General features: G+C 28.3%; 1 protein-coding gene across 1 annotated transcript in view; it reads left to right on the forward strand.

Annotated features, from left to right (window-relative positions):
* The window catches only part of LOC129960749 (potassium voltage-gated channel subfamily H member 2-like), a 631,583-nt gene extending 605,884 nt beyond the window's left edge, over positions 1-25,699 (forward strand). Inside the window, exons 15-20 of the mRNA XM_056074363.1 lie at positions 3,959-4,186; positions 6,985-7,177; positions 8,360-8,581; positions 9,975-10,280; positions 22,210-22,366; positions 24,978-25,699. Coding sequence (XP_055930338.1) covers positions 3,959-4,186; positions 6,985-7,177; positions 8,360-8,581; positions 9,975-10,280; positions 22,210-22,366; positions 24,978-25,250 — 1,379 coding nt within the window. The 3' untranslated portion in view covers positions 25,251-25,699. The remainder of the gene's footprint in view (positions 1-3,958; positions 4,187-6,984; positions 7,178-8,359; positions 8,582-9,974; positions 10,281-22,209; positions 22,367-24,977) is intronic.
* Positions 25,700-27,534: the final 1,835 nt, after the last annotated feature.

The following is a 27,534-nucleotide window of genomic DNA, read 5'->3' on the forward strand; positions in this document are numbered from 1 at the left end:
TTATTTATTTTATAGTTTAGTTTTAAAACCAGATGTATACGGTTAATATATGTTGAAACTCTAGACGAACATCATTAAAATTCAGAAATATATTAGCATTACAGAGAGCTTAATTCCAATTGTTCTTCTAGAGAAGATAAATGATGAGGGTCTTCCGTAAATAGATACTTTATAAACTTGAATCTTCACATTATGCTAAATATCTGCATACTTATAAATTAAATGTACAATTTAAATTAGATTAAATTAGCCATTATTAATATCACCGCTTTATCGAAAAAGAAAAAAATCTTTTTTTCATAACTATTTTACTATTCTTTTACTGTTTAGTCCTGTTTTCGAGGAAGCAAGTAAATATTGTCAATTGAAAATGTCTAATTTTTGTCAATTTAATCGTAACTGGGAGAAATGGGCTATTGTTTATTATTCTTCAGCATATATTGTATAACACTTACATTACATTCCAAATTTTACTTCGTTCCCTCTAATTATATTTTCAATATTGGGTCTTACGACAAGTAAATTTTTTTTATAAATCAATTTATGTGTATACATACATATATAATATCCAACTTTTACAAAACAATCGCTAGATTATAATTTAAAATCTAGTTGGTTTTTTTTTTTTTTTTTTTTTTTTGTATTTTAAGGATTTTTTTGTTATTTGTAAAAGATTAAAGTATTTAATTGCACTCATTATTGCTTTTTAGGATAATAATGAGCATCCCCACTGATATTTGTTGAAACTTGGTGATAATAATTATTTAGAGGGCATAAAAGCAATTTCAGAACATGCTAAATTTTATTTTGAACACTTTATTCCTGTTCCTCCTCTTTATATCTAATGTAAGCTCAATACATTATGGTTGACATCCTTGTAAACTATTGTGATTATTCGAAATCATATCATTCATTTAATCCTTCCGAAATCATTCTTTTAATCCTCCCATTTATAAATAATGAAAAAATAAATTAAATATTTGACGAAGCTAGATGAAATATATTCAATATATCATTAACAAAGTGAAAGTCAAAGGGCAGTCAGAGTATTATATCCAAAGTAAAAGATTTTCAAAAAAAAACTTTTGAATTTTTATTCCAATAATTTTAAAGTACTCAAAACTTTGTTTTTCAAACTAAACAAGTGAAATTAATACTATGTATTTGATAGTGTTCGAAATAAGGCACTGTCGAATCGGATGACTAGATCCTATAAAAAAGTATGACTAGATAGCTAGCCGCATTTGTAATTCGATGAAATTAGCAAAAGACATCCGAAGTAATCGTTCTCAATGAATTGATTGATTTTGTTTTAAAATTTTTAAAAATATGTTTTATATACTGTTAAACATACTTACTCATTTACAGAAATCAGTCGAATGCCTTATTAGATAATTTTGGAATAATTTCTAGAGAAAGAATTCTTTTCTTATTCTTACGAAACTCGCCGTAAATGATAAATTACTGAAAAGTAGCTCACAACAATTACAAAAATAATGAGATAACACAAGTATTTTTCTATGTTTTTAAATTAGATTAATTTTGTTTTAAATTTCATTCTTTAGAAAATTCGAAGAATTTATTAGGGTTAAATAAAAGGTCCAACCAGACATTATTGCTTTTTTGTTGTGTCACAATGAAAATTTTTTTATCAAATTACCGTTTAGAGGAAATCCGGACATTCTTTCCCTTGCGGATATCTCTTTTTTTTTTTTCTTTGCAGAAGGGTTTATCTTATAATTAAGTTTTCATAATCAGTTTCATTATTTTTCTCGGGGATCTCAAAAATGCACAGTTCTTGGTGAATCGACTATCAGCATAATTACTATGTAGAATATATACTGTAATGACTTTAATTAATCAGAATAAATTATATGTAAATTAAATTTACTTGGGTTCCTAAATAGAATGTATCTTGTCGTTTCAATTTAGAATTATTTAAAAAATTTTATTTCAAAAAATAACAAATTTAAGTTTTGATTTCATGTCACTTATGTTTTCTAATAGATAAATGTTGCTAAATCTTAAAACATATAATATTGTCCTGATTTTATACAAAATTACATGTTCATACTGATTTTATATTATTCTTCATTAACTTAACACTATAAAAGAGTATATTTAATATTATCACCGTCTTTAATATTTTAACAACAAAACAGCTTTCCTTCAGTTAAATTCTGCATCTAATAGCCCGAAACATTACTACAGGGACATAGCGGACCTTTCTAATTAATTTATTAATTCAATTATTCTTATTAATTCAAATTAATTAGAAAATAAAAAATGAATTTTTAATTTCACATAGTATCTTCAAAATATATAATTGAATAAAATAGCATCAAAACAAGTGTTTTAAGATAATATAAATATTTAATATATTCAGAAACGTAAATGTGCAGTTCCTTTTCAAGAATCCATATTTTCCCAGATTCAAATGTATCAAGTTGCTCTATGCGCAACTTTTTTAATGATGAGGCTGTTTTAAATTTATAATAAAATTTCTTGTTATATCTTTAAAAAAATCTGCACCTGGATATTAAGTTTGGACTTCTTTTAAATAGATTAAAGTATATTTAACTTTAGAAAACGATAAAATTTATAATAAAATTCTTTTCGACATTCAGAAAAATATTTCGGGAAAGTTGACTTTCAAATGAACATAATAAAACAAAATCTAGTTTATTCAAAATGTATTTTCAATTATAATAATTAAAATAAAATAAAAATATATAAAAAGAAATTTCATAGAACATTTAACTCTTTATTTACCAACGGTACTTTAAAGTACTATCGTTTAAATCAGGCTGATATCATCACAATGTGACTATTTCTTCGAACAGTATTTGAAGGAACACGAAGAATATTTTTCCAATAGAAAGTAGTAGATGTCCTTTAAGAATTAACATTAAAAATCTTTTATGATTAATTTAATTAATTAAATTATTTTAATTAAGTTTTTTTCTTCTTCCTGGGTATATTCAGTACCACAACTTAATGGTTCAAAAATGAACTTGAAGCACTGATAGTATAGTGATTCTGTAAATGAAGTTAATAAGCTTATTTTATACAGGGTGGTTATAATTAAATTTCCATTTTGAAATGGTCATAAAAGAAAAACTATTGGACTAAAGGTTACCAAACTTGATGATAATTTAAAGGCAGTCATGGAAATGTCTTTTCTGCCAAAAAAAAGTTCAAAAACATGAAGACAACGGTTTAAAATATGTTTAATCGTTTCTGAAACGTATTAAAAAGCATGCTTAGTGTATGTTTTCCCAAAAGCATCGTTTATGGTGATAATCTAAACAATTTGGCGGAACTGAAAGGAATATACCGAAGTGTGCGTAACATTCTTCCTGATATGCTAAGAGCTAATGTTGAGAATGCAGTCATGCGATTTAACTTGCTTTCAGAAATGGGGAATGCCACATTGAACATGCTTTGAAACACATTTCAGAAACGATTAAACACATTTTAAACCGATATCTTCATGTCCTATTTTGCTTAACAATATTACATGGAGCGCCATTTCTCCCCTGGTGTTGAGTTTTTCAACTTTTCTTTTTTTTTTTTTTTTTGGAGGAAAAGAAATTCCCATGACGTTCTTTAAACTATTACGAAGTTTGACAACATTTGGTCCAGTAGTTTTCGTTTTAAGACCATTTCAAAGTGGAACTTTAATTATAACCACTCTGTATTTAGTCTAACAAATATTTAGATTTATTTATTTGTATTCCATAGTGACTGAATTTAAAATTTTACGTCTTTAAGCTAATAAATTGTTTTAAAAATGCACAAAAGACTCCATTGTTGCCTTAAACTCCTTATCAAGAACATCCAAAGCTCTAGGCTCATTTTTGCACTTTTTTTCATCTACATTCCCCATTCTCATTCCCTAATCTTCTGAGAGAAAGAAGATGAATCACCGGTCATTGTATCCCTATTATCCTTCCAGGAGTTGCTGAGAGTGTCACTAATCTGACAAGCGCAATCTTCGGCGGAAGTGCCATCGCGAAGCCTTCCTCAAGTGGTCCCACCCTGACGACCAATCACCCGCCGAGAAGAACGAGTGCTCAGGATGTACGGGTGGACATTTGGACGCGACCAGTGACACTGACGCGGTCCTCCACTTCCCTGAAGCACTTCAAAGAAAGGCCGCAGTTACTGGGGCCGGGAGATCAAGGTAACTTTTTTAATGATGTATTAAACAAAACATCATTAAAATATTATTTCAAAATATTCATATATTATTTTAAATATTTGCAATAATCTTGAACAAAAAGGTTGTCGTAATTAGGGTGGCGTGTATTTATTGTTGACTCTCCATTTATTGAGACGTTTTTGAAAAATAATTTTATTTACATTTTAATTAAAGAAATTTAGCCGGGATAACCTGGTTGGTAGGGTGTTGGATTCGCATCCCTTAGGTTGTGAGTTCAAACCCCGCCGGCCGAAGACTCTCCGTGTGTGTAGCGGTTGGCGCACGTATAAATCTGTCATGGTCACAAATCGAGAATCAATTTGATCAAACACAAATCTTCCATGTCGAGAGTAATACCACTTCTTTCTTTCGCCACAGAATATATCCGAACTTGGAATCACTAGGATTCCCTGTCGGTTGAAAGGATATACGTGGGAATATTTATTAAGAAAAAAAATTTACATATACAATACACAGAAAAAGTAACTATATAGAATATTATAACGATGAAGGAGGGGTTCGGTGGGGAGTATGAGTAGATGAAATCTATTGAAGTTAATATATTCTGGAGAAGAGCTTGGTTGAGAAATGAAACAAATTTATACTGGGCTTAGGTCTGGAGAGTAATACCACTGGGGATATTGATTCAGAGGTGATCATTCTATGATTCAGGTCTAAATTACGATCTGTGGATAAATGAATGAAATGCATGAATGAAGTCCGCCCTGTAAAAAATGTTCTGACGCTTGAGTAGCTAAGTCGCATTCTTGGTCCTTGTTGGTGCAACTGAAAAAACAAGGGACGCTCACTCGGCTTAAATCGCTGACAGATAACTGTCAGCGGGCTTGTAAAGTGTCATAAGTCACAACATCAAATAAAGAAATTAAACATTTGATTTTTTTTTCTACAAGCTTCACCGAGGTAGTTTTCAAGAGCGTTCTGAAGAGAAGGGGTGAATATACTTTTAGAAGTTTCGCGCGTCAATACCCGGATGATAGCGGCGCGTCAATAACGTCTCACACAGCCTCGACGGAGCCTGTAGTTTACAGATATCTGATATGATTTATAAGTTTCGTGATAAATATAAATGATTTATGATAGGCATTCACTACAAGTTCTTGAAATTCAAAACACGTGAGAATATATAAGAATGTCGAAATTAAACTCTCTTTGAAATTCAATGCTTCCCCTAAATAAGATGGAAATAAAATTTGGATAAAAAGCATTTCAGATCATGCGTTCGAGATTAATTTAAAATACATTGAACTGTTACTAACCGGGAATTGAATAGTGTAGAATAACGTAGTGATTAGGAGTGAGGGGAAGAAAAGGCCAGTCTTCAGGGAAATATCGGAACAAAAATACAAGCCTGCCTCTGTCTTTTTTTTATTTATTTTGAGATTAAATATCGTGAAGGTTCAAAAAATAAAGTCAAATCCACATTTGCGAAATGATGACTGGGTAGAAACAAACTATTGATGCCTTTGACGCCATTCACTCTTGCTACCCTCTGATGGCGCGACATCCAAAGATATGAAAATTCCGTGAAAATCACTTCATCTATTTAAAAAATGACAAAACTCAACAAGAAAGCAACTTTCATTTACAGTATGAAGTCCAATAAATATAATTATGACTTATTAAATAATCGATTTCTGTACAACAACTATATATTTATTAGTTTACATTTTAACAAAAAAAATAAGATCGTGTGTGTGTACGTGTGTGCGTGCATGTGTTGGAACAACGGGAAAGATTAGAGGGAAAGCATCTATTTTCAAGATTGTAACATATTGGCCCAGAAATGTCTGTTTTGCGTGACAACCTTATTTTTTATAGGTAAAAGGTATTGCCTGATTACTACAAAAAGAACCGGATAATTCGAAAAGAATTTCTTTCCCTTTTAGACGTAACCTGTATGATTTTTGAAATTTTTATTTTTCAATTTTTTTTCCCATCATTTCACGAAAGTCAGGAATCAGTATTATTGATTTGAAGCTCACATTGGAAAGGTCTGCTTTCTTCTAGATTACCTTAATAGCTTTAGTAAACTTATTAAGATCATTGATACTTTAGATTCAGATATAGTTTGAGAATAAACTTTAGAATATAATTAATACTGAATAAAATATAGTTAAAACTGTTAATATTGAAATGATAATGTTAAAAGAAAATAATGAAAATTTAAAAAAAATCAAATAAAAAAGTAAAATATTTTATTTATAAGAGTCTTTACAACATATTAAAACAACAATACGCCGAACTATAATAGTTTTTAGCAAATAATATTGTAAATACGTTATTGTACAATATTATTTTAGCAATAGCAAAGCAAAATCGAAAATACGTAAACCGTTTTTCCTTGATTGGTTACCACCCCTTACGTGCAACTAAAATCAAATCATTAACTGATAATTTTGAAACTATTAAAATGTTGTATGTTCATTTGGAATATGTATGAATTGAAATATGTATGGAATATATATAAATTTTCAGAACTTAAATCTAGAGCATCTAACATCACAAAGTTTTAGAAATAGGTGAAATTCGATTACAGAATTCTGTTTAATCTAATATAAAATTTACTATCATGTGAAAAGTCAAATAAATTTAAAAATATATAATAATCTTTACAGTAAGTATGGCATCATCACATTTTATAAGATGTTCTAGTATATGTTACATTTTACATAAATCTAAATGTTCTTCAAAACTAAAACCTTGAAATCCTTCTTTCCTAAGGATAAGATAAAAGTATCTAAAAGCATTTCCTTTTTCAGCAACTGCCAGCAGTTCAACTGGATCCCATGTGTCCCGCAAAATGGCATTTCTTGTCAGTCCCATTGACGGACCGAGTGGTTCAACTTGTCATACGCTTCTAGACGACGACGAAGCAGGAGCAGATGCAGATGTAGATGAAGATGATGATGTAGAAAAAGCAGATGGTACTCCATCCTCAAAACTTAGATTTAGGTATTTATGTTATCCATGTCTTTTTTAAGTTCAGAATTGATCATATTTATGGATGCAATCAATCAGAATGGCTTGATCTGTTTCAGTAGATTGTTATAATTCTGATCTCATAGGAAAAAAATTTAATTTCTTTTAATTCTACTGTTTTTACCAAATAAAAATAATAGTTATAAAGATTTAAAAGTAACATCTCACTGTCGTAATAGTAATCATAATGGATGTTACACAGGTGGCATTGTAGATACGCTGAATATCTGCTTTGTTTTGAGATAAAATTGCAACTGCGCTTTAACATTGTCATGTAAGGTTTATGTATTTTCTCTCACAAAATCGTTTTAAATCTTTATATTCACTTAACTCGTATAGCGTCAAATAAATTGCGTGACATTAATAAAGAAGAATTTGGCATATATATTTCTAATTTTATTTTATGAAAGTTTAATAAAGTATATGTTAAATAAAAGGAGTAATTATTGATCAAATTCAGTAGTTTATAATTGTTATGATTTATGTGGAATCTAATAAAGGCATTACAATTCCAGAAAAAAGTACGAACTACATTTCCACTTTAAACAGACATCATTTAGACTTTTTAAAAATAAATTTCAACATTATCCAATTATTACTAAAATTAATTGTGGTAAATCTTTCATTTAAATTTTTTGATAAATTATATATGAGCAAACACGTAGAATATATTAATAAACATAACTCAAATTAATAAAATCCTTCTTGATGTGCTTATTAAAGATTGAACATAGACGTTCAGCTTCTTTTAACTCTTTTTTAACTTTTCTTTAAAAAATATACATACAAAGATATTCCTGTTTAATTGTTTTTATGAATTTTGATATTTTAAAATGTCTAGGCAAACAAATATAAAAAAAGATATAAGATACATCCATTTTTACTAATTCAAAATCAGTTATTTTAATCCTATGAATTTGTTACAATTATTCCAAATTTTGTTCAATTTTGTGTGAAAAAGTGATCAAACTATGATAAATATAAACTACTATTCGAAAATTTATTGCATGTTGAAAAATATTTTAAAGGTACAAATACTCCCGAATAGATGTTATTTACCTTTGATCTAGAACTCTGTAACTGCTTCAAACTTCTGTAAATACCCGTTGTTTATAATTATCTTACTAACTTCTGTTCTTTCTTGGCATATCACAGACAGTCCAAGTCCAGCCAGGGTCGAATCACGACGACTAGTTCTGCGCTACCGACCTCAACGAGCGGTCATAAGTCCACTTCCTCTTCGATGACCATTCCACTTTCTTGTAGTTCCAGTACTGCCCAGACTCCTGGGGACGAACTGAGTCCAGATCAACCCATATGTGATCGAACCTGTGACGAGCTATCAAAATTGGATGTTCGCGTTGATGATTTATCCAAGTAGGTTGTTGTGTGCAACAAGTTACCACAATATTATTAATGCGGAAAATACTCTCACAGATACATATTAGCTTACAAAAAATACACAAACTATTATATCAATCAAAAGAAAATCAAAATATTCAACTCAAACTTGCTTTTATGGTGGATTTACACTCAGCCAGCTACAAACCATCCAGTAAGAACACGCATACGCAGAAACTGTACAGTAGCAAGTATTTGTCCCATCAAGACAAGAACTTGCAATTGTCCGCCCTCTCCGCACATGCGCAATCTTATTTCAGCGCATGCATAACTTACTGGAATCTTATAACTGGCTGAGTGTAAACCCACCTTTAATTTACCCCAGCTTATAGATGTTGCCAATTTGTTTGCAATTTAGTTATCAAACGTATTAATATTGATTTAAATCTTTAACTCGTAATTTTTTTTTTTAATTTCTCAGCTATTCCTTGAAGTTATTTTTTTTTTTTGTTGTTGTTGCTCAGTTTTATCTATAAATAAGAAATGAAATAGTGTTTTGAAATGGTTTACATATAGACATAACGATCGAAGGTGTCATAGATGCAGGTAAATAAAATAATACAAAATTATTCAGAACAGGAATAAGTAGGCTTAATAAATTATTGTTGTTACATATATTATGTAAAATATACATATATATTGTCTCAAATAAATATGCCTTAAAATAAACAAACAATGACTTTAAAAATGTTTAAAATAAAAAAACTGATATTTAATAATAGGATAAACTATAAATAAAATTGTTTATTTAATAATTTAAAGTTTAAAATAAAAAAAACTCATATTTAATAATAAGATAAATCATAAATAAAATATAAATTGTTTATTAAATTATATATGGTAAGTAAGCTATTTAAAATAATGGTGCAGTGGCATCACTTTGACTTTAGCTATAAACAGCATTTGATTCATGAAAAAAGTCATTGAAATCTTATTTTAAAAAGGATCCTGTGTAGGTTCGAAATGCAATCCAGTTTTTGTTATTTTAATATTGAGAATTTATCTTACGTCACTGCAGTATTCATTTTAGCAGTACTTGTGTCAATAAGTGAAAGCTTTCCTATCGCTATCATCCGTGTTTTGCCATAGCACTGAAAATGGAGAACAAGTCTTGGGTTACACACCCTAGTGACAACCTTAGCCGCTATATTAACTATCGCTACTGTGCCGTTTTTTTTTTACATGTCTATGGCACAAAATTGTCCAATCTTCGAATGAAAAACTGCCTCAAAACTGGGCAGGTCTTAAAGATCCTTGCTCATTTCCTTTTAAATTCTGCTTCATAAAACTACATTCCTGAAGGAAAGGTTATTTTTTAAATACGACTTATTAAATATAATTTTACACTTTGTATTTATTTTTTGTGCAGGCAAATTGAAGGTTTGGATTACAAAATCAGCACCGAAATGCAAAGTGTAATCCAAATGCTCAACAGATTGATCGAAGCACAGCACCTGCCTCCTATGGAAGTAGTCTCACCTCCATCCATTCCAGCCACCACTGGCGCCACTACAACTGACTTGCCGCCCCTTACGATGGCCCTGAGATCGAGTTCTGTTCAGCTTCCGCCTCTGGAAAAATCCAGAATTCGAGTCTACAGGAGAGCCATCAGCCTGCAAGGCACCCCAGTGCCAATGGACAACAATCTAAGACAGCTTATAGGAAAAGGAAGCAAGTGAGTCGATTGTGCAGTTAGTTAAATTTTTTGCAAGCCTTATTTGCTGTTTCGGTCAGAAGAAAAAGAGCAATTCGAAAGATAGGCTGCACTTATTAATAAATCTCAAAAATCTGCAAAACAGTATCCAAACCGCTAAATATTTGTTACTTTTCATATAACTGTGCTTAAGCAAGTTTAATTTCCAACTGATAGAAATAAACTCCTGAGTCTTAATGACATCTAAAACGTTCTTTTTCCCATTAATAACTTATTGTGCTTCTCAGTGCTATATCTAAAGAAAACTGTTATGGGTTAGTAACCTTTGATCGTGCTTTAACCAGCGATGTTCAAAAATTAATAACTGGTGCATTCTTTGTCACCTGTTATTTGCTACGGCCAGTTTGCAACATCAGTTCATGTAACTCCAATGCCAACTCCATTTCTGAATAAAAATTAATGGAAAGCAGAAAATCAAACTGAATGAAAATCAGAACATTTATTGATCTGGAGAAACTCTTATACACCTATAAAACAGAGCAATAATCAATAATTCAAATCGTATCTTAATTTTAATATTTAACGTTTATTTAAGGATTCCGTTTCAGAATAATCAACGTTTAATCAAAATAATAAGGTAATTCCTTTTCAAATAATTTTATTTTAATGTTCAAAAATTGTTTCAACTTGGTTTGAAACGTTCGTTTATATAATTAAATTTATGAGACAATGGTATCTGAGGAAAATTAACAATAATTTCTCAAAGTAAGAACTTATATAATTTTTAAAATTCTGAAATTTTAGGTAACAGAATTTCTAAGCATTAATTTCAAATTCATGAAAAATAACATTCCTTTCGAATGCAATTTAAAAATTCAATCTTATGGGGAGTTATAAAAATATTAAAAGTCAACAGTATATTTGTTTCTATAAATATATTTTTATTCTATTTTCTTTCTTTAACCCTTTCTAAGGCCGTGGGAAGTATGCTTCCCACCAAATTTATCAATCTCTGTATGAATTTATGTAGGCTGGCATCAGTTCTGACAAATTTTTTTAGAAAGACAGAAACTAAGATACTTCAGTTCTTTATCTCACACAAAATGATGTGTTTTGATTTGTTACTTAATTATTAATTAACCAAATTAATTAATTAATCAAATTAAATTTATTAATAAGCTAAATAAATCCCTTTTCTTATTCTAATTTTAAGCCTAAAAATATTTTAACATAATATGACTAGAAAAAAAATGGCCCTTTAAAGGGTTAATTGGTTTGAAATCCGTTTGACGTTACGGTACAACTTTCACTCATTATTTCTAGCCATTTACAAACCAAGTACATGACTGACATGCTATCTCAGTTAATGTGGAATTAAATTAACTGTTTTATTGACCAGAGGAGCAATAATTTACTTAGTGGTCAATATTTTGGACCGTATACTACTTTCGTGTAGCAATGCTTGATCTATATGAAATTTTAGATCCTAGTTTATTTGTCTATAGGGAATAACCAAAATGACCGAGGCAGATTCAGTAATTAAAAAGAGTCATGGTGTAAATCTGAAGCTCAGAATCATTTGTCCTATGAAAGTCTTTATGGGCGTCTTAAATGTCAAGATATATTTACAATGATGTGAAAGGCTGAATCCAGGCTTATCCAGAATTACAAGCTGAATTATATTGTAGTTGCAATTTTTCAAATATATCAGTCGAAACTAACAAGAAGCTTTTAACTGTATTTTTTTTTATTTAACAAAAAACTCAATCGTTTAGTTTTCAATCATATCTCTGATGCAAATAAGGTTAGTTACAGCCACAAATAATTCCATAATAACCATAAAGTCAGCTAAGCTGAAATTCCATGTGTGCTGATTCAGAAAATATAGGTACTCTTATTTTGTTATTCTAAATGCAAAAAAAAAAGGAAAATGTCAAGACTCGATTTAATTTCTTATTTAATATATTATTATCTGCATTGTAAGTGAAACAAAAAAAATAAAGGAAGAAAATGTAAAACTGTATGTTAAAGTTTTGAAAATAAATTGTTTAAGTATAGAGTTTCAGAAAAGTTAAATAAATAAAAAAAAATTAAAAGCATAAATAAAAAATAGGTTGAAGAATTAAGTGTTCATATTAAAAAGATAAAACGTTCATTTTCTTAAAAGATAATAGTATTAATTCTCTCGATTAATATCTCGTTTGATTCTATATAACAGTTGTTGGTAATATTATTTGTAATTTTTTGATATGCTTATATAATGAAATTAATTACCTGAAGATGCAAATAAAAATAAATCAAATATAAAGAAGTCTTTTTATAACTTTTTCTAAAATATTACTTACCATAAATATTGCTTTCTTTTAGCAAAAGAGAAATAACCACACTCATCCATTAAATGCAGAGTAAATTATTTTCCTATATATCATTATTTAAAATCTACGAAAGTACTATGAACTTTTTTTTTAATGATAAAAAGTCGGATTTTCCATACCAATTTTGCAATATTTTTATACTGCTTTTTTTATCCAATAAAATTTTTTCTCTAGCTAATTCTTCTTTTGAGTGATTCAAACAAATAGTAATGTGAAGGTCATAAGTCCGGATTACAGAGAGGATGTTCGAGTATAGTTCTGAAAAAATTCTCTACTTTTTTCTTTATCACACCATTTGTGGGGATCTTAAAATTCCCAGAGAAGGATAACATTATGGAACGTCTTTTGGACGTTCGTTAATCATCAAGAATTTATTCGTTAATCGTTAACCATCAACAAAAAAGAACATGAATGTGTCGAATATTTCTTCCAGTTATATTTACTTTCGAATACGCTATTATAATCAAATTTTCAACTTCTTTACTTCTATTTTTAAATGCATTTGTATTACATGTGCATTTTAGACTTTGGCAGAATTCTGTACCAACTGTACATTCAAACTGTGACAAATTTCAAAATCTTTGACATGTTTTGGCATGTTGTAGAAAATTTAATGAGTATTCTCTGAGTAACTAATAAATGAGCATGTAAATAAAACTAAAACAATGCTAAATACTTATTTACCTTTTAAATAATTTATAATTATAACATATACCATATATATTTAAATCCCTTGCTGCTATGAAGAAAGTTTATTTTGTAATTCATTTACTTTTGTAATAATGTATTCTGGTAAATAAAAATAAGAAGAAAAAAACTCCTTATTTGTGCCGAAATTTATACTCCAGTTCTTGTCATATTGCATATAATAAGTGAATTTATGATTCTTCTTTCCTAATATAGCATTTTGCATAATTTTTTTTAGACATTTCCGCCAAATTGTCTTAAATCCATAAATTCTCACAAGAGTTATTGAATTGGAAACTTTCTATCTTCCTATATTCATAAGTATATTTACATTATCTATGCGAATCATTAAAATGGAACGAATTCCAGAATAGCCTACTAGAATTCAGTGCCCAAGCCTAACGAAACGAAAGAGTACATTTTGTATGAACGGCTAGTGGCATAATGAAATATTCATAAGGCTTCTTCAGAATTGCTCTCCATTCTACAACAAATCGTTGAAACAACAAGTAAAAGTTGCTGCAAGGGAAATGAGGATTTAACTTTGATATTTTCTTTAACTAGACAGAAAACACTCTCAAAGACGAGATCTTGGAGATATCCAAGCTGCAGGGCATCGTAATTCATTTGCTTCAAATTATTAAAATTTATATTTAAGGTGGCTTGCTTGTGACATGAAGAGGAAAATATTTTGAAATCACTTTTCAAAAGCATTATTTCCACATAGAATGTTTCAGTAATTTATTAATAAAGTATTTAGATTACATCCTCTATAAATGACATTATTTATAACTAGATATTTGAAAATCTCATTAAAAAAGGGGGGAATTCTGTTTTATAAATGTCGTAGTACGCATAAATTGAATAATTTAAATAATTTTTTAATACATTCGGTTTTAATGGGTTTTCGAATGAATGAAATTTGCAATTATAATTCGAAATTGTTGTGCAGTCATAAACATTATTGATTTAGATTTGCATAAAAATAAGAGACGTGGTGCTTTTACAAACAAAATTACACTGTTTCATTTTGAAAATAGTGAGGAAAACATTTAAGTTCTTTCATGTGATAAAGTAGGGTAATAATTATTTTCTTTTGTCGAACTGTCTGGGTTCTATCCTTGTTATGTAAGCCTGTTTTCATTAAAGCTGGCTATGAAAATCAAGCGCAGAGATTTTTTAAGGAGTTCAGTATGCTTCGATATCGAGGTCTGCTTCTCTTAATTATAAGGATTTGGAATATTTCATATCTGCCATTGGTGATAAAATATTCCCATATTTATTTTCTAATAAAAAATTAGGTACAGGTGTCGTATTCCGGCCACTGTCAAACACTATGAGGTCTCACCAAGAAGATTTCGTAATTTTGTCCCGAAATCGTTCTCGTATTGCTTCAAATCGAGATTTTAACATGCATTTTAGGATGGATTTTACTGGAGAACAAAAATGAACTGTCAGATTAACAGTTTGTTTTGAAGATATAAAAGAGGATTATCATAAAAGTGATTTCTTAATGCTGAACTTTGGCAAATTGGGAGGCTGACCCAGAACTGGCATCCCATTTCTCTCTTCTTAAATGTTACATCAATATAGAAATATTTGATCCTCAGTGATAAATAACTATAAGAATTCGCCAGATTAGCATACAAACTTTTATAGAAAAATATCTCGATTGCACTACTCTTCCATCCTAAGGCCTAGATTGCCTTACAGTGCTTACTAAATCCTCTTTTCACGTTGGATAACTAAAAATGTGTATTACTTTCTATTTTTCATAACATTTCTTTGGCGCATATAAATATGTTCCTGATACATGTTATTTAAAATTAAATGTGCAGTATAATATAAAACTGTCCTATAGCCAAACAAATGATAATTTAATATATAATGAGATTTCAAATAAATTTCATTATATATTGATTTTTTTGGAATGAAATATGCATCACTTTTTTATTAAATACTTCTTTATTTCACATTTGGTTAAAGAACTAGTAAAACACTATCAACAGCCATTCAGATGCAAAGAAACGTCATATTAAGGACTAAATAATATTCATTGATAAAATTGTACAAGATGATTTCCTCATTAGTAAACATATAATAAAGAGTTCAAATCAAATGCAGCTGGTGGGTGAATTTCAATTTTTTGATAGCAAGATCACGACTGTTAACTTCTTTCTATTTATTATATACATATATATGACAATTAATTTATCTACTAGTGGCCTTTTGTATTTAAAATTATTTTTAATTTAGTTAAATTAACTTGCTAATATGAAACTATGTGAGAATTTCTTTAAAAAATAATAAAATTGATTAACCTTTGGCGTATTTCTATTTTTGCATCATTTTTAGTCATCTGAATGTTTTTGTCTTCTGCTCATTTCTTACATTTAATTTCTTACACTTTGAATAAATTCTAAATTTTAAAAGGAGCATCAAATATGTATGAAATAATCTATAAAAAGCATGCATAAATTTATCCGTAATATCTTTTAATGTTTTAAAAGTCTATTTTCAATCTTTATTTTGAATTTCTTCTACTAAATAATAAGATTTAAATTGGTTGGATAGTATTTGGTTAACTTACATATTGCTTTAGTTTGGTGGCAGCAAAAAGTGCAATGGGAAAAAAAATTATGGAAATGTCACTCAAAAAAAATTTCTATACTTTTTTTAATTAATTTGAAGGAGATACTGTAAACATGAATTAATAAAAAAAATGGTTTTAAAGAAATAATTTTTATTAATATACTAAAAAGTAATTTTTTTTCTGTCAAAAATGGGAAGAGAAAACGAAATCATAAAAGCATGAATGGCTAATAATGATATTCCAATTACTTGTTCTTCTCATTATTTTAATATTTGTTCTTCCCATTTGTACTTACCATACATATTTCCTATTTCTTTAGTGATTGGTCAGAAATTTTTATTCGTGTGATATAAATTGTGACTTAATTTTCTTATAATATCGCTTATACTCGTAGCATTTTTACAATTTTGTTTTGATTTAGAATTTTTCATTAATTTTTTTAGTAATTGGTGAATGCATACGTTATGAAATTCTAAGCTTTTTTTATTACTTACGGTTTTATAACTTTTTTATTTCCTAATTCATTATTATTAATATTGTGTTATATCGTATTCAATTTTCTTTTAAATAAATCCTGAATGAAGCTTCATATGGAATCAAAATCAATCGACTGACTTGTTTTCAAATTTTGAAAAAATCAAAATATTATATAATCATCAGGAATAAAGAGTTGTGCAATTTCCCAGAATTCATTAAGATTGAATGAAAAGTCAAATACAGAATTTTGTTTTTAGAAATATGGAAGAAATTAAATTACAGAATTTAACAGAATTAAAGCTATTTCTCCTTAATTAACAGAATTAATTAATTATACACAATTTAAAAAGACTAGTATATAATTTTAAAATTTTTGTTAATTTAGAGATCAGTCGATCATTTCCATCCAATGAAATAGAAAGAAATTTTATCAAATTATACAGAAATCTTAGTAAAGAATGTTTTTTTTCCCTTCCCATTTTGGCACCATAATTATTAATTCTAGACTCACTTCTCTGCAAGCATTTTATACTGCAAATGCATTATAAGCAACATTTCCCAAAAAAGTTTGAATATCAGATTTGCTTTCTAAATGATATTTATATTTCAAAGTAATTATTTTATTTTATTATCTTAGAAAAAATATTAAATTCAGCAAAATGAGATTTTCTGTGATTTAAGTGAGCCAAAACATTGATGAAATATGATTATGTTTTTCATGCCTTGTTATCCAAAATGAATACAATCATAAAGCTTACCTTTTCCAAAAGTATGAGGGGAAAAGAAAATTAGAATTAAGGAAAGAAAATAGGTCAAATTTCTTTTAAGCTCTGCTTTCAATTTTTTAATACTTTACCAGATATAAGCTACTCTTCAGCAGTTTTTACAGGTCAGTTTTCTTTTTAAAAAACATCAATTTGTCTCGTAGGAAGTTGCCATCAATCAAGATCAAGCCTCAGCGCTTTTGAAAAGAAATGCATCATGTATAAGTTTGCAGAAATTTATTCCATATATAAAATCTTGAAGTATTTCATCTTTTAAGGATAGAAAATATTTACTCTCTCGATCTATGGCAAGGAGACTTCGAATTCAATCATTTTTGAGTCCATGAAGCTTAGTTTTCGGTAGCTCAAATGTGGCAAAAAAATTTTGCTTGAAACATTCATACTTATTTTGAATAAATATGTATTCAAATACTATTTCAATAAATCAATCAATCAAACATCAAGCATTTCAATGAATCAAGCAATACTTGGAATACAGATGATAATCACGTTTCAACTATGCTTCTAAATTCTTAGAAATTTTAATTAGCGACAAGGATCATAGGAAATCGTTTCGAAAAATACAATAAAAGAAAATAGAAGTGTGTGGGGGGGGCGTGCGTGCGTGTGTGTGTGTGTGTTTAATTAAAAATTAAGCGAAATTAAATTAATTAAAAATTAGGCGAAATTTTGAAAAAAAATTATTTTTGATACTAACGCACACAGACAATTGCAAAAACCTTATTTTTAATCCATTTTAAAATTTAAGAATTGTCCTTTCAATAATACTACTTTGTTTGAAAATTTTACCAGAATTTTGCTAAATTTCTAAATATATTTTTCCCCATTAATTTAACAACTGATTTTATTGTTGCAATAAAATTTAAATCGCTTTCATTGTTTCCAAGTATTTAATCGTGTCATTTTCTTCCATTTTTAAATGCAAAGAAAGAAAGATTTTTTTTTATATATTTGTTTAGTTTACAATGAATAAAAAGAGTTCTATAAAAGTTAGAAGATAGGTGGACCAAATAACTAGTGTTACATTTTATCCACATAATACTAATTTTTGAAAATTAAAATATAATCGATTAACTACGACGGTTTGGAAGACATTTTGAAAAAGAATGAAAATAGAGTTAAATGATTTCCTTTTACACTCTTTCTCATTTCTCGCATTCGTAGCGACATCTAGTAAGAAACTATTTCAAATTGAAGCTGTTAGTTAGTTAAAACTTTCACATTATAGCAATTATTAGATATGCTCCACCAATATAATCTTTCTTTAATATTCATCACAGCGGCAAAGTAATTATATAAATATAGCCTAATATTTATACTGAGGGCAGGTTGACTAATTTTTTAAGAAATTTGTCACATTTTGAAATATACTCCACCAAGATCAGTAATTATTAGATTTTTTAAGATGTAGCATTTTGAATTGAACCAAAATTCAATTGAATTCAACAATTATCATCAGATATATAATATGAAGTTGTAATAGCAACTACTTATCTGTTAATAGTTTTTCCAAATTTATCTCGCAATTTTAAATATTTTCATAAAAAATTATATTTCTCGGAATTTTCGTAATTGAATTTATTGTAAAATCTATATTAAGAGCACTTGTAATGAATATCACTCGACAATTATTTTCTTTCTTTATTTCTCAATTTCTAATTAATATAGTTTTTTTTTTACTTAAGCTTGGATTATTCCAGAATTAGAAAATTTAATACATTACTTTATTATTATGGCATGATAAACAAAAACCCTCTCATGTTTAACAATGGAATAATTTTGTGGGTCTCGTATCAAGTTGACATTTAATTAACAACTTTCCTTTCATCGACTCATTTTATTAATTTTTTGAAAAAAAAATATTCTATAAAATTTAATGAAATGTAAATGTATTGTATACATGATGTTAATGTATTCAAATTGTGAACAAATGGAGTCACTCTTTCACATTTACCTTCAAGCGAAATTTATTTTTTACCACAATTCTTTTATTAGAGCTGTGTAGTATAATTATATATAACAAATTTGTTTTATAAAAATGTGCTATTAGAATCTTACTTTTTAATCCGCTCTTTTTTCACTCTCTTTATCTATTAGTCTTTGATAAACTTAAAATTACCTTTTACTTAGAAATTTATTCTTCGATTCTATGCTTTTAATTCTGCTTTTTCTTTCTATTTTAATTGATTTCAAATTCTAATCAATTTCTATGTCTGAAAAAAATTGTCTCTTCGATGTCTGTGTTCCGTAAAAAATTAATACCTAAATAATTATCGTTTTGAGTCAAGTTACATTAAAAATCTACCACAAGAAAATCAGTTTATATGGAGAAAAAAAGGATTTTTTAAATTCAAATATGTTTTCACTGAAAAAAACTTTAAAAATGAGTTTCATCTACACTTTTCTGAATAAAATAAAGTTGCGGGACTTTAAGAAGAATATTTAAAATTTAAATATTTTTGTCAGCATAAATGTTGTTCTCTTTAAATAGATTAATTCCTAAGTAAAAATTATTTTATTTTAGTTGTTATTATCAAACAGGATTTCAGTAATTTTCGAACTTTAATACACTGCATTCAGATACAATTCAAGGAATCTTCGTGGATAATGTTAACATTTTCACTGTTATGCAATAATTTCAATAATTGTTAAAGTCATATCTCTCATTTTAAATTTCTTCCAAAAATTTTTTAATGAATTTAGTATTTTTTTTTTTTTTTTTTTTTTTTTGCCTTAAATAATTTTATTTTTAAAATTCCATGAAAAACAGTTCGTTACTAATTATTTAAAAAAATTTTATTTATATTTGTAATAGAAATTATTCAAAAGATAATAATGCCTGTTTTTTCCTCCCCCTTTATTTTCTTTTGCTGTTGTTGTTGTTAGATTCAACTCAATTAAACGTCCATTTTGAACTTGTGAGAAAGTTATACTTATTCAGAGGAATCCTTAAAATTTTGAACCATTTCCAGATGACAAGAACGATAACTGAGCTGGTATTCCTTTTTTTCATTTCCACACCGCCATAGTGGGAAAAAGACAGAATCCGATTAATAGGATACTCACTAAGTCGATATACAAGGTCGCTTTTATAGTGGCCCAATAGGTAATATCTATAGGTAATATGCATATATTTCGAATTGGAAAAAAAGATGCTTTAAATGATGGAAGGATTTATATTTCAGATTGTTTAAGTCAATTAAATGTATTTCGGAGAAGTTACAAGTTGAAACATTTAATATTCCCTCGGTTCTATCTACCCTATTTAGTAAAAATTGTCGATATTCTAAAACATACGACTAAAATTGACCAAGTTATTCTGATTGACTTAAACAGTAATCGTATACAAATTTCTTTTCAGGAACATTTTTAAAAAATAACAAGACAAAGCATAATTTTCATTTGCAAGCAATTTGTTAAGATCTGTTTAATTTATTTATAAAATGCATCCAAAATAAACATTTTCAACAATTTTTAAGCTCATCAGGGAAAGAATGTTTTTTCTCCTAGTCTAAAATTTTATAATGTTAAGAATATTTTAATAAATTTGATTGATCGGGCCAAGGGATTGTATAAAAAGTTGGATTTTGTAACTTTTTGTGAAATGCATTTTTTGACTCAAACAATATAAAATATAATTCGCTCCATTATTTAAAACATCTTTCCAATTCGAACTCTATGTATATTTCTAACTTTTTAGAAATCAGCTGATGAGTCACGATAAGATTAGATACTTTATATTCAGCGAATATAGAGAGTCCTTTAATTTCATCCTTTTAATTCGACTAACATATGACTACTACGGCTTCCATTTAAAGAAATAAGACAAGCGGATTGTTAAAAATCTTAATATTTCACTAACCCTTTGCACTTGGATAAGTAATTCCGTGCATAATTATTCAGTTAATACAAAAGCTTGTTTATTTCTCCAAATATATATATGTGTGTGTGTAACATTATTTTGGTTGAAGCAGAATGCAGGTTCGAAGCAGTGAAGAGATTTTGTAGCTTTAATTTCGTTTCATTCTCTCTCGGGAGGCAAACATGATTATTTACAAGAAGGCGCAGTGTGGCACAAAAGTAGAAGGCAAAAAGGTAAAAAAAGGACGAAACAAATGATTACTAGTCTTATATAACATAGGATTTCTGACCAGGCGCCAGTTCAATACACGTGGTAACCTTTGACACCTTTGCAAGGGCAACCGAAGATATCACTTTCTCTTGATACGTATTACTGATGGCGTATTATTTTTACAGAGGAATGAATTAAACCGAAAGTGGAATTGGATCACGAAATAAGAGAATATTTTAGAATGAAGTTATAATGGGCTAAATTAAGATAAATCTTGGAAATTAATTTGGATTAAATTAAGAGTTTAAAATATCATTACATATATATATAATTCGTTTAAGTTGAATTTCCCCAAAAATTAATCTACGTCTTTTTACAATTATATATATATTTTTAACAATCAAAATCGAAAAATAAATTAATTAATATTTAAAATAATGCACTGTCTTGAATGGTGAGTGAGAGTCACCATCCGAGTGCAGAGGGTTAAGTTTTCATATATTTTTAAAATTTGACATACATTCAATATTTTTTTTAAAAAAGCTGAAATAATAATGCATCAGACTTTTTTTCATCGGTATCCAAAATCTAATCCAATTATTTTCCTTATTAGTAAATATAACTAAATTGAACAACGCAAAATAGTGAAGTAAATACCGGCAGGAGCATATTTCTAAACGCCTAATTTGACACATACGTCGAAAAGATGAAAAACATACACCAATATTTTGTTTGGTGTATGTAATGGAAAAACTTTTCCGATTTCCACAAAATCACTTCATTTCATGAGGAATTCTCCCTTCTTTGACCTTCAATTCCTACCTCACGTTCGCCCAATAATGCCTAAGAACTCTCCCTAAGAATACTTGATTGTACCACAAAATTGGTCACATTCTACGAAATCACTATTTTACTATGCCTCATTTCGATTTCTGTTAACTTATTCTATTTCTAATCCTAGGTCCCAGGAAGAGCTCGTAGATGATATTCCGGAATCCATTGCGGAAGAACCCGCTCACACTCTCCCTCATGCCCAGACGGTTCCACCCTCTCCCGTAGTGGAGTCGCTTGCGCAACTGACCGTCAGATGTCGCTCTCAATCGTCGTATTTCAACCAGGTAAGGAGAATTCGATCATTTCGTAACCGCTTTGGGTTACATATTCAATTGCGAGAAAAGGATGACTTCATTCAACTTATGTTTGAATGGAGTAGAACAGATGGCGCTGCGACCATGATTCTTTTTACTTAGCCTCTTCTTGTCTAGACGTAAGAAAAGGTTATACTGAGTAAAAAAAAAATCGATTTTAATTTCCACGTTGATGCTGGCACGTGGCATTGACAGATTTGGATTATTAAATAGACTTATGGCCCCCACTATCTTCGGAAAGCTCCAAGAACTTGAAATTTTTCACTACCACCTCCTTTTTGTATATTCAGGGTTATCCAATTTTACAGTTTCATTTTATCTATCATGGTTATGTATTTAATCATATACTCAAACTAAAATGGAGTATTGTCCGAATTTTAGAACAATATTCTTAGGATTTTATCATGTTTTCAAATTCGCTTGCAAAGCAATGTAGTTGTTTTTTTAATTGTTCGATTGAATAACAAATCAACGGTCCTGGTAAATTTTTTATTAAATGCTGTAAATTGCGCCTGAAAATTTTATAATTATTATAATTTTGTTTAAAAAGTAATTTTAAAAAGTTTTTCATTTTTTTTTTTTTTTTTTTTTTTTTTACACAAGAGATATTCTATACGTGGTTTTGATGTTTGGATGGAAAAAGGGGACTCCCGAATCATGCAATTACCTAAGGGCTTCTACAAAACTTAGTCCAGTCCTTGGCATTATGTTGCACTTCGGACTGGGAGACTTTTTTTTAAAAAAACTGATGTTTTGTTTTAACTTAAGATATGTGTGTTAAACTTAAGATATGTGTGAGTAACTTTTTTTACCATCGTATAATAGTTTGCAAAGAAAAATTTATTTGACTAACCAATTTTATTAAGCGAGATATAAAAATTATATAAAAATTTTAAATATATAACTTTTTGGAAATTAAAAAAAAAGAAATTTCTAAAAAAGATAATTTTTTAAAAAGTAATTAACTAATTTTGTACCTAATTTTGAACATATTTTACTTTTTACAACTTCTGTTTGACTCCAGTAGTTAAAAAGTTTAGATAATATTACTGTATTGCTTGCTAAATATATAGTTATATTGCTCCTATAGTATTAAATAATCTTCAACTGAAATGTAATCATTTTAAATATATACAGGTATAAAACAAAAATATTTTCTTGGTAAAGGAAAAGCAGATATGAAATTCTTTAAAGAACAGATTTTTATTCTTTTGCGAATTTTTGGGCAAGCATCCTGTTATTAAAATGAGTTTTGAGAGTTCTTAGTTCGAATTATAACTGTAAACCGAATAGGAAGCAAAAAAGCAGGAAAAAGAAATCGTAGGAACGTTTTCGGAACTTATATAACTTTAGACAGGAATTTCGCAGAGAAGGCATTTTACTCAATGGAGACTAAGCGTGGAAAAATAGAGTTTAAGGAAAATACACTGAAGAAGTAAAAACACTACTTATTGAAGATAAACACAATTGCGATTATTTACAAATGATTACTTACAGTTATAGGAGGTAAGATTAATAAGAAAGAAATAACTAAAAAAGTATCAAGCTATTTGCTCAATTCCTTAAAAAGCTTGACTATTTTAAGAGCTCTGGTTCTTTGTCTTTCATTGAGAACTAGTCTCGAAGCTTCTTAAAGAACCACAATCAAGTATCAAGCGATTCGTCTCGATATTTTTCTGCGCATCGAGACGCACAGACTTGCGCAATTGACTATTTTAGTAAGTACTGATTTATACTGCCCTCTGAGTGAGGTATTATACATTAGCAAATACAAATAAGAAAATAAATATGGCAAATCAATCATATATATTTGAGCAGTTTTGTGGCATAAAACATTTTTGAATTTTTTAAAACTTCTCTTTATTCCATCCTCCCGGGAGGCATAATTAATGTACAAGCAAGAAGCGATTAGATACGTCAATCTACAAAGCGACACAAGAACAAAAGAGAGAAAAGAGCGAAAGAGATAGAAATATTTTTTTTCCCGATGATTATATACTATGAGATTCTGATAGGGATTTGTTTACACGTGTTGATTTAGGAAAGGGGAACATAGGTATCTTTTAAAAGAATTTGTTTAGCTTGACAGTTATTTTTATCCCTTCACTCAGAGTGCGGGAACCGCTGATGTAAGCATTTTTACAGGGTTCATGTAGAGTTAATTAAATAAAAGGTGGATGGGTTTCAATCAGGAAATAAAAGAACGTTTTAGAATTCAGTTAATATGGGTTAAATTAAGATAAAAATTAAGAAATTGATTAGGATTTAATTTAGGTTTAGAGATATCACTAAATATATATATATAATAAACATAGAACTGAAAAGCACAAACGTCAAAAATATTCAATAAAACCAAAATGGAACAAAGCAAATTATCTAAAATAATTCTGCTGGAATAAATAAAAGAATTGCAGAGAGTGCCATAGCTTTTGAACCAGGGTTGGTTTTGAATGTTAAGAAACATGATTGGAGAAGTTATGTAGAAATTTTCCTCATGCCATGTTTTAATAGATAGACTTGATATGACATGATTCCAGAAAAGAATCTACCGAAAGTTTTGAATTGCTTCATTCTTTTCCAGGCTAAATCAAAGTGCTCCCACACTTGTTCCTCGGAAAAAATCGAACTGAAACCACTGGTATCAGAAGATGCCACTGAACAGGAGAAATTATCCTTGGAACCTCCTATGGAAAGCTCGCCTACTCCAACAAGTGTCACAGAAGAGACACCTCCCGTGGTGAATTCAATGGTGGAAGCAGTTCCAGAAGTGGAAATTCGAAGTCGAAGCGTTGAGGATTTACCTCAGAAACCAAAATCATACGTTTTTAGAGACTCAAAATCCTCAGCTGTTTAAGAGAAATTCGCTAAAAAGTGTGAAACAAAAAGAATCAAAACAGGAACATTTATTGGAAAGAAGAAAAAAAGAGTTATGTTGATATCTTGTGATGTTAATGTGTATCGCATGTTGGATTTTATGGCTGTCATTTATTTTTGTATCACCAATGTTTTCATTTGGTCTTGTATACTGTGTGAATGTAATTTGAATCGTCGTTATATATATATTAATGGTGCATTAATAATGCTTATTCTTATTAAGTGGTTAAATTTAAAAATCGTACAATTATGTGCTTTCGCTATGTGGTTAATGTACAAACGCTACATTTTCACGTTATTCAAACGTCCTTCAACTGCTGCAAATGAAAGAATGCGAGTATTTGGCAAACGATAATCATTTATGGAAACAACAAAGTTTATTTTGATTTCTTTATTTTTGTTGTTAAAAAATGTTATTTTTAATGGATTTAGTAGTTATAGAACAATTAAAAAAATCTTAAAATTTATTTTAGTGTATATATTTAAAAATACATGAAATATTTTCCAATGTTATTTGGATTCAATCCAAATTGGATTTTAAAAAAAGACTAAGAATTGATGAGGTATCTATTTTTATCAGTGTGGTTTAAATTCAGAACTTATGATGTAAAAATTAAAAATGATCATTTAAAACTGAAAAGTCCCCATTAGAAAGTCAATTTCTTCAATGAATTCGTCTCTGAAATTTATTTAAAGACTTAAAATTTCTTATAAAACATTCATAGGGGCTAACCTGATCTGGTTAAAGGGTCACGATTGTGTCATTAAATACAAAGGGAAAAAATACGTGGATTTTCTGCAACAAAATCTGAAATCTAATGAAATTACTATAATGGCATCAACTTTATAATGGAATATGATAAAAGGATAGATTTGCGATTTAAGAATAAGAATAGTAATAAGTGATATAATTTGAATTATAATTAATGAAACGAACTTTTTTCTACTTTTCAAAAAATTTTGTCTATAAAAACAATTTGTAACGTATCTGTAAATTTGAAAATCGATTTTTAAGCAGAATATTTAATATTTCAAAAATGATTATTTGAAAAGTAAGATATATATATATATATATAATTGAGAATGCATTTACTAAATCATTACGAATTTTGGTAAACATCTTGTAAAAGACAAAACCGGGATTTAAACAATAATACATTTTCAGTAATTTTTTGTAGTAATCTTTTACACGTTGTACAATCTAAGAAGAACCAAAACAGTTCTAAAGGTATGTAAAAAAATTATCTGATTAATCTCTATTGTTTAAGTTTTAAATATTCTAATACAATATTATTGACGATGTTATTTTAAAAAGTTTTTTAATGAAATTTGGAATGCATTAGCACTATAATTAATACACAATAATTTTAATTTAATATCTAAAAAAATATACCTTAACAAATATACTTTATTTTTGAATTAGGAGCTCAGTTTGTGATTGGCATTTTCAAGCTACTTCCTAAATTGAACACCTTATGATTTTAAATGATATATAAAATTTTATCATAATGAAGAGTAATATTTCACTTATAGCTCTTAAGAACATTTCTTTATTAAAGAATTTATGTATGTATTTTTTTTTATTTTGAAATGTTTAAAAGGAATTCATTATATGTAACAGCCAAATTGCTCGCCTATTAAACTTTAAGATATTTCTTCTTCTTTCATCAACAGTGCATGAAGCATTTATTGTTTTTTGTTTTTTTGTTTTTTTTACCAAATTTACCTCAGTTTTCTAGTCACGCTTTTTATCATTTGATTTTAATGCAAGCTATTAAAAAATGGGGTATAAAAGTCTTCAGATTTACATGTGCAATACTGAAGTTCGTAAATTAAGTGTGTAGCTATATTATTTTAATCTAGTCAAAGAATTTTAAGTTAGAAGTGTATGTGTTTTTATTGAATAAGATGACTATTGAAATAATAACTAACATCTATTCATATCATATTTGTATAAAGTTATTTCATATACATGATTGTTTCTTTTTTATGTGAAGATGTTTATTGTGTTTGCATGATTATATTGTGCACTATGAAATGTATTTTATGTATCGAAATGAGAATTTAGCTTAAAAGGGTGGACTCGAAAAAAAATTATTGTATAAACTTAATGAAATATTTTGAAATGTTCGAAATATTGATCTTCATAAAATGGCTTTCTGGGTCATATGTTGACTCAAAAGAAGTTAACAAAAAAAATAATTTGAATTTATTACAGTGACTTTTATAAAATTTATTACAATTATTGGAAGATCGAAAAATTA

This window comes from Argiope bruennichi, chromosome 2, assembly GCF_947563725.1.
Source record: "Argiope bruennichi chromosome 2, qqArgBrue1.1, whole genome shotgun sequence".
In the NCBI taxonomy this organism is placed as follows: Eukaryota; Metazoa; Arthropoda; class Arachnida; order Araneae; family Araneidae; genus Argiope; species Argiope bruennichi.